The following is a 7,535-nucleotide window of genomic DNA, read 5'->3' as shown; positions in this document are numbered from 1 at the left end:
GCGAAGGCGGGGACGCTGTGGAAGCGGGCGCTGCTGCGGCTGCGCTGCCCGTCCCAGGCGGCGAAGGCGGCGACGGGGCCGCAGGGGCAGTGGAGGGTGAGGGCGGCGGCCTCGCAGGGGCCGGGCGGCGCGGGGCAGAGGCCGTAGTCGAGGGCGAAGCGGGCCAGGCAGAGGACGGCGTGTCCGCACATGGCGCTGGCGCCGGCGTTGTGGACGAAGAGGGCGCCCACCGCGGCGCCGCCGGGGAGCTCGCTCGGCACCAGCAGCGCCCCGTACATGTCGCGGTGCCCGCGCGGCTCGTGCATCAGCAGCCGCCTGAAGGCGTCCAGCTCCGGGGAGGAGAGCAGCAGGCGGCGCCGCGACAGGAGCGTCAGCTCCGGCGACGAGGAGCACAAGGACGGGGCCAGCGCCGCCACGGCCTCCGGAGGCACCACCCGCAAAGGCTCCCCGCCGGCGTGCATCTCCACCGCGCGGAGCAGCGGGGCGCCGGGGGACCGCGGGGGCAGCCAGCCCTCGCCTCGCACTGCCGCCATCGCGCTCCTCGACCCGATAGTCTGCTGCTATCTATTTCTCCTCCTCAGGGAGGCCCCGCCCACCGACGCGATTGGCCCATATCTGAAGTGGGGCGGGGTAAAGGGGCGGCCTCCTGACCGTGATTGGCCTAAGGGATTAAGTTCTGTGGACAGGATTGGTCGCTGCGCTCGAGAACATCCTCAACTGTTTTTTCTCCCTGGCCCCGCCCACCGATGCATCGGAGACGGCGATTGGGCAATATCTGTCGTTGGCCCGGGGTGGGATAAAGGGGCTGTCTCGCGACGGTGATTGGCTGAGAGGATGAAGTCTTGCGGACAGGATTGGCTGTTGCGTTCGCGGACATCCTCCTCCTCCTCCACCCGCCCTACCGAAACCAGGGCGCGCCAATCGTCAACACATTGACGGGTTTCCACGCCCCTTAGGGGGCGGAGCTATAACCAGCCAATCAACAAGACTAAGGATTCTGAGGGGGAAAGTGACATTTGACAGTTTCCCCGATGGCCTACCACGCCCCTTAGGGGCGGGGCTACCTGACAACCATCCAATGAACAACACTAAGGCCTGTGAGGCGGAAGTGACGTTGGACAGAGGCAGCTCAAGTCGAGCTCTGATTGGTCGTTCTCTCTTTAGGTTGTCAAGACCCCGGGTGTTATTATTCTTGGGCCCAGTTTGTGAGGCGAATATGGACTGGAGCGGGAGGATGGGTGAGCTGGCATGGCGCCCTTCCCGGGCTGCAGTCGATATGTATATAGATAGATAGATAGATAGATAGATGTGTAATTGTCTGTTTACTTCGTTACCCTTCCTTCAGTTCTGTGTTCACGCGTTTTAATGTTCTGTGTTGGTTTTCTTATTTGAATTGTTTTCTGCTTGTTGTTCGCCGCCTGGAGTCCCTGAATCGGGAGAAAGGCGGGATAGAAGGAAACAACAACAACAACAACAACAATAGTTTATATTCCGCCTTTTCCCGACGGAATCAAGGCGGATTGCAGCACAAATAAACAATAGAACAAGGTAGAATTTAAGTATTAGCCGTTCAAAGAGGGAAGTCCCCCGCGATAAAAACATTGGGCGAAAGCAGCAAAGTCAGGCAGAAAACACAAATACAGCGGAAATCCAAATAAAAATCTGCCTTGACAATAATGCTAATAGTAAGTAACACCTTGTATCTATCGCTGGGCTGCGTCCAGACTGCAGGGTTATTCCAGCCTGACGTGGCTCAATGCCATGGGAGTCTGGGATGGTGCTTTGTTGCGGCACTAAGGCTCCCAGGTTTCCATCCCTTTACCCTCCAAAAGGGTAAGAGATGATGATGATGATGATGATAATTTCAGAGGAGGTTTGCCATTGCCTTCCTTGAGGCTGAGAGAGTGTGACTTGCCGGAGGTCACCCTCGATGTCATGGAACTGAACCCTGGTCTTCAGAGTCGCAGCCCAACGCTCCAACCTCTCTGGCAACATTAGAGACATGACACATTGACATTCAAAATACATTAAAAGCGCCCTAGAAAACTCTGTACAAAGCTTATGCAGCGTCTTCTCAGGGAGATCTGGCGGCTGAAGAAGGCATAGCCTTTGGGAGCCCAGAGTTAGCTCCATGCAGCTGTGAAGTGGCCCAGCGGGAGTCTGTGAAGGGGAGCTCTCTTACGTCGCAAGAAATGACTCCTTCTTTTGTTTTATTCCGGCCTTTCCGTATTTATAGACGCTGTGGACATCCAGCCAGACTGCCTTGGACTTTACTGTGGAAGAATAATGGGGATTGTAAATGGGACTGAGGTTCACGGCGACTGTGGGGTGAGTAGAGGATGCTCAAGGAAGGCTCTTGTGGGAAAACTGCCACTGGAAACGGACGGAGGAGGAACAGCAATGTCTTCCGCCTCTTCTAAATGGCTTAAATACCTCATGCTCCTCATCAAGTGCCTGTAGAAATGCCTTGCCCCTATAACTTGGCTGTGCTCTGCAGGTGTGTCCGCGAGGGCAAAGGACAGACGCCCGCAAGATCTGCCGGGAATGCACAGGATCCCCAGAGCGCTACGACTGGCTCTATCTTGGCTTCATGGCCATGCTTCCCCTGATCTTGCATTGGTTCTTCATTGAATGGTATTCAGGGAAAAAGAGGTAAGCCTTTCTTTAACACAGACCCCTCTCTTCAAATAAGCTGAATGACATTTTCTCTTAAACTGAATGTAAGGGGAACTCAGTTACCTATATATACTCAACTATACATTTGTTCAGCTTGTATCCTGCCTTTCTCCTTATGCAGGACCTAAAGCAACACGCAGCATTTAAAAAGCAAGATACAACTAAACGCTATTCATACAAAAGTTTAGAAAGAATGAAGTAACAGTTCAGTTAAAAACAAGATTAAAATAACATAAAAACACTCATCGCAATTAGCACCACAAAAACATTTGCTGTCACTAGTGCTGCAACTGCACTACAGAAATAATCCGGTTTGACACTGAATTAACAGCAGAGCTCTAGTGCCATAACAAACTATCCTTCCCAGAATTCCACAGCATTGAGCCTTGGCAGTTAAAGTGGCGTCAAACTGGATTATTTCAGCAGTACAGATGCAGCCTTTGGTTTTCAGACAAAGGCTTGCCTGAATAAAAAGGTCTTAGTCTGTCAAGAAGGGAAGGGAAAGCAGGGGCCAACCAAACCTCCTGCAGGAAGGCATTCCACAATCCAGGAGCAGCCACTGAGAAGGCACTCTCATTGTACAGAGAAGACATACACCAGCCTTCCTCAACTCGGTGTCTGCCAGCTATTATGGACTATAGATTAAGCCTCTCTTACCTGGAATTCCAAAATCTGAACTATTCCAGTAGTGACAACTTTGCTTTCTGACGGTTCATTGTACACAAACTTTGTTTCATGCACAAAATTATTAAAAATATGTGTGCATAAAATTACTTTCAGGCTGTGTGTATAAGATGTATACGAAACAAATGAATTTCATATTTAGATCTCTAAGATATCTAATTATGTATGTGCCCATAGTCCAAAATTAAAAAAAAATCCAAAATCCCAAGCACTTCTGGTTAAGGGAGACTTAGCCTGTATAAATCTCAAGACTTGCTGAAAACATCTGGAGGACATCAGATTGACAAAGGTTGGTATACATGGTTCAACCCAACCTGCTTCATTCCAGGGAAAATGTTACCTTAAAGATCCTGCAATGTTCTCCAGGGTCACAGAGGGTAGTCTTGATCAGCAGTCCGTTTTCTTGTGCTCAATATTGCTTTTGAGAACTTGTTTTCCTTCTCTCCAGCTCCAGTGCTCTCTTCCAGCACATCACTGCTTTAATTGAATGCAGTGTGGCAGCAATTGTTACTTTGCTTGTGAGTGACCCCATGGGCTCCCTACAGATCCGTTCATGCAAGGTGGTGATGCTTTCTGACTGGTACACCATGCTTTATAATCCAAGTCCTGATTATGTTACCACTATTCACTGTACCCACGAAGCAGTCTATCCCCTGTGAGTATGATTCACTCTCACTCATGTATATCTTTTGTACTGTGGTGCAAACTTAGAACCATTTTATAAAATATCTATTAATGGCCATTTAGAAACCATTTTTGTTCTTTTTGTTCCTGTGTTACATCCCTTTTGTGCCTATTCAGAAGTGAACTGTATTGTGTTTGATGGAATTTATTCTCTAGCAAGTGTGAATAGAATTTATTTACAAGTAGTAGCAATAGCAATAGCAAGTACATTTCTATATCGCTTATCAGTGCGCTTAAGCACTCCCTAAGTGGTTTACAAAGTGCAAGCTAATTGCCCCCAACAATCTGGGTACTCATTCTAGCAACCTCCTCGGAAGGATGCAAGCCTGAGTTGAGCTTGAACCCTTTTGCTGGTATTGAACTCACAGCCTTATGGTTTGTGAGTGAGTGGCTGCAGTACAGGCATTTAACCACTGTGCCACCGGGGCTCTATAAGTAGTAAGTAACATGCATTTCATGCTACATTCTTGGCTGTTGACCCAGAGGCTAACCGAATGCCACACAATGGATATGACCATGCAGAGTGTGAGGGGAGAAACCCTAGCAGAGTAAGGCATAAGGGAATTGTGCCAGCAACAAGTTGTCCATTTTTAGCGCCAGTAATACCAATAATTCTCTCTTTCAGCTATACCATTGTGTTTATATATTATGCCTTCTGTTTGGTGCTCATGATGCTACTCCGTCCACTTCTGGTAAAGAAGATTGCTTGTGGCCTGGGGAAGTCAGATCGGTTTAAGAGCATTTATGCCGCCCTTTACTTTTTCCCAGTCTTAACGTTGCTCCAAGCAGTTGGAGGTGGCTTGCTGTGTAAGTTGTCATCATCCGCCTTGCAGAAAAGCTAAAGCATGCTGCGGGGGGGGGGGGGTGTCATTTACAATGTTGGTGGAGGGATGCATCCAAATATGTAGCTTAAAAATATTTCAGAACACTAAAATAATATCTGGGGGGAAAGTAGGTGAACTGGTGAAATGAAACTTAAGCAAAGACATTGAGAAAGCAGGCAAACTTAAACCTGTATGTTGGTCATGGAAAGCCAGGCATACTGACAGGGTGTTGGACCAGGAGCCTGGAACACTTACTAGGAGATTCAAGATTCATACAGCATTCAGGATTTAAAAAATTAAACAAAGTCATATTTTTGTCTTTCAAAAGAGAATGTATTTTAAATATTGTGGGCAGAAGAGTGAAGGCACTAGGACATCTTTTCATGGGATTGACTCTTAAAATAAAGGCTAGAAGCTGTATCAGAATATCTTGTGGGTGAAGCGTTGCCTAAGAACCATTTAGCTTTGTGAGCGCTCTACTATTACTACTGTATTCCTGTTACTACAATGAAACTAAATGGTGGCTGAAGGCATGTGCAAAGATACCAGGGAATACTCCTTAACAAATAGGCAGGCGAATATACTGCAAAACATGTATTTATAGTTTCTGCCTATCTGCTGAAAACATATAAAATTCTTGACTTTCAGATTATGCATTCCCTTATATCATCATTGTTGCATCTCTTGTTACCCTGGTTGTGTATCTGTCTGCCTCTGAAGTAGAAGTAAGTAAGCTACTGCTTCTTTTAAATCTGTATTAACCTTGTTTTTAAAGGAAAAAACGGACATAACAGAAAACCTAAATTGTGTGGTCAGAAAATCTAACCATGAACCATAAATATGTGATCAGAAATCTACAGCCTCCCTCTCAATTTTCAAGAGCAGTCTATCCCATGAATAATATTTTGCTTTCAAAATTCCTTGAAATTCTATGAAGGATTAAGCCTGTTAACCAAATAGTGTTCTTGTCAAGAAAGGTCTTTGGGTACATTTGCACATTCTTTCCATTCTATAAGGGGAACTCTCAAAAAGCTGAGGTATTAGGAAAACTGAGGACTGACGTATTACCCTACACAGTCACTCCTCCGTTTTCGTGGGGGATCCATTCCAGACCACCACCACTCCACAAAACCAGAAAATTGCCAATATTCAAGCCCCATTGGCTTGAATGGCGGTGCGCACCCATGGGTACCCGCGGAATGCGCCCCATTTTGTCCCCCTCCATTTGCTGCCTGCAAATGGGCAAGGGATGCAGACTCCAAGCTTGCAAAAATGGACGTATGACTGTACAGAGAAAGTTTGTGAAAGATGGGAGAAGAAGCAACAATAATTATTCCAAATGAACCTTTTCCCTCCTATTGTTAAAACTGCATTTTCAGCTTTGTCACTTTGCTTACCTAGGCAAAGGCATTGTCCAAACAACAGTTAATGGCTTCCTTGCAAGAATAGCTGCTACTGAGGACAGGTTGATATTGAGTAGAGGCTTTTTAGCTCTGAGAGAATAGTGAACCAATCCTTTCATAGAGTCTCTCTTGTTTTTCTTATGGTTCTAAACACTAATGCTGACAGTGCCCTCTCTTCTTCAGAATCACAAATAGAGAAGGGATTCTAACCATGCCATGGAGAAAATGTGTAATAACTATTCCCAGTCTTTTCTTCGAGGAAGAGACAGAAGATGCTTTAAAAACATTCTTTCTGTTCCTTTTTACAAGCCATGCATTAACTTTAGCTTTGAAAGCTTCAAGACAAACAAATGTAAAAACTGATGGAAACATCTTTTCTTTTTCTTTTCAAGACTTTCAAAGATCTCCTCGTCAGGAAGAAAAGGCTTATTGTTCTCTTTAGCCATTGGCTGCTGCATGCCTATGGAATCATTTCCATTTCCAAACTAAACAACATCTACCAAGACTTGCCTCTGTTGGCTCTGGTACCTGCTCCTGCTCTCTTTTACTTGCTTACTGCAAAATACACTGAACCGTCCCGGATACTCTCTGAGGGAGCAAATGGACGTTAACCATAATGGATGCCAATCTGGGTAAGTAGCAGAGTTAGGTGTGTAAAGCTTCTTGGATGCATCTGTTTCTTATTATAGGAAGTTGTCTGTGGCTTATCTTTCAGGTAAAGCTTTTCTTCTTGGGACAAAATTTTACTCCCACATTGAATACAAGGCAAGAGTCTGGCCTTCTAAGCAGCTTATGGACACTCACTGCATGAAATGTCTTAAGACTGTTTTATCGGCCATAGGACCCCAAAGCCTCTGTTAACGTGAATGGTCAAGGATCAAGCCTTGTTTTGTGTACGTATATTTGTCCATCATATGTGAAAAATGAAACATTTTGTACAGTGCACTTGGAAATACAACATAATTTATTTCACAATGCAGTATTTTATCATATCTTTGAACGAGGATGTGTAGTAGAATAAAATTTCAGTATTCTGACTTCAGTCATGGAATATGCAGTCTTGTCATTTCTAAGGAAGTAGTACAGAAGAATAAACACAACCACTTAGAGTAAAACATTTCTATGTGTATAAGCAGTTTCATGAATAGTAGCCTAAGGGCATCAATACCATATTTTCTGTTGATGTCACCCACGTGAGTGTATATAAAACATTTTTCTGAAAATCATGGCTTTTCAAGCACCCAACGATTTGACATGACAATGG

General features: G+C 45.7%; 2 protein-coding genes across 5 annotated transcripts in view; one reads left to right on the top strand and one right to left on the bottom strand.

Moving 5' to 3' along the window:
- Nucleotides 1-580, bottom strand: part of L3HYPDH (trans-L-3-hydroxyproline dehydratase) — an 8,935-nt gene extending 8,355 nt beyond the window's left edge. Inside the window, exon 1 of the mRNA XM_042470017.1 lies at nt 1-580. This exon is cut by the window's left edge and continues 11 nt beyond it. Coding sequence (XP_042325951.1) covers nt 1-533 — 533 coding nt within the window. The 5' untranslated portion in view covers nt 534-580.
- Nucleotides 525-7,535, top strand: part of LOC121931861 (JNK1/MAPK8 associated membrane protein) — a 17,646-nt gene continuing 10,635 nt past the window's right edge. The window contains exons 1-8 of one of the 4 annotated variants that reach the window (XM_042469960.1): nt 560-1,238; nt 2,237-2,328; nt 2,498-2,652; nt 3,809-4,015; nt 4,670-4,851; nt 5,517-5,593; nt 6,664-6,903; nt 6,987-7,313. In XM_042469960.1, coding sequence (XP_042325894.1) covers nt 1,079-1,238; nt 2,237-2,328; nt 2,498-2,652; nt 3,809-4,015; nt 4,670-4,851; nt 5,517-5,593; nt 6,664-6,882 — 1,092 coding nt within the window. In that variant the 5' untranslated portion in view covers nt 560-1,078 and the 3' untranslated portion in view covers nt 6,883-6,903; nt 6,987-7,313. The other 3 variants (XM_042469987.1, XM_042469977.1, XM_042469968.1) reach the window with 3 other exon arrangements.

Source organism: Sceloporus undulatus, chromosome 1 (assembly GCF_019175285.1).
Source record: "Sceloporus undulatus isolate JIND9_A2432 ecotype Alabama chromosome 1, SceUnd_v1.1, whole genome shotgun sequence".
In the NCBI taxonomy this organism is placed as follows: Eukaryota; Metazoa; Chordata; class Lepidosauria; order Squamata; family Phrynosomatidae; genus Sceloporus; species Sceloporus undulatus.
Note: the sequence above shows the minus strand (reverse complement) of the source record. Positions and strands in the feature narration are given on the sequence as shown.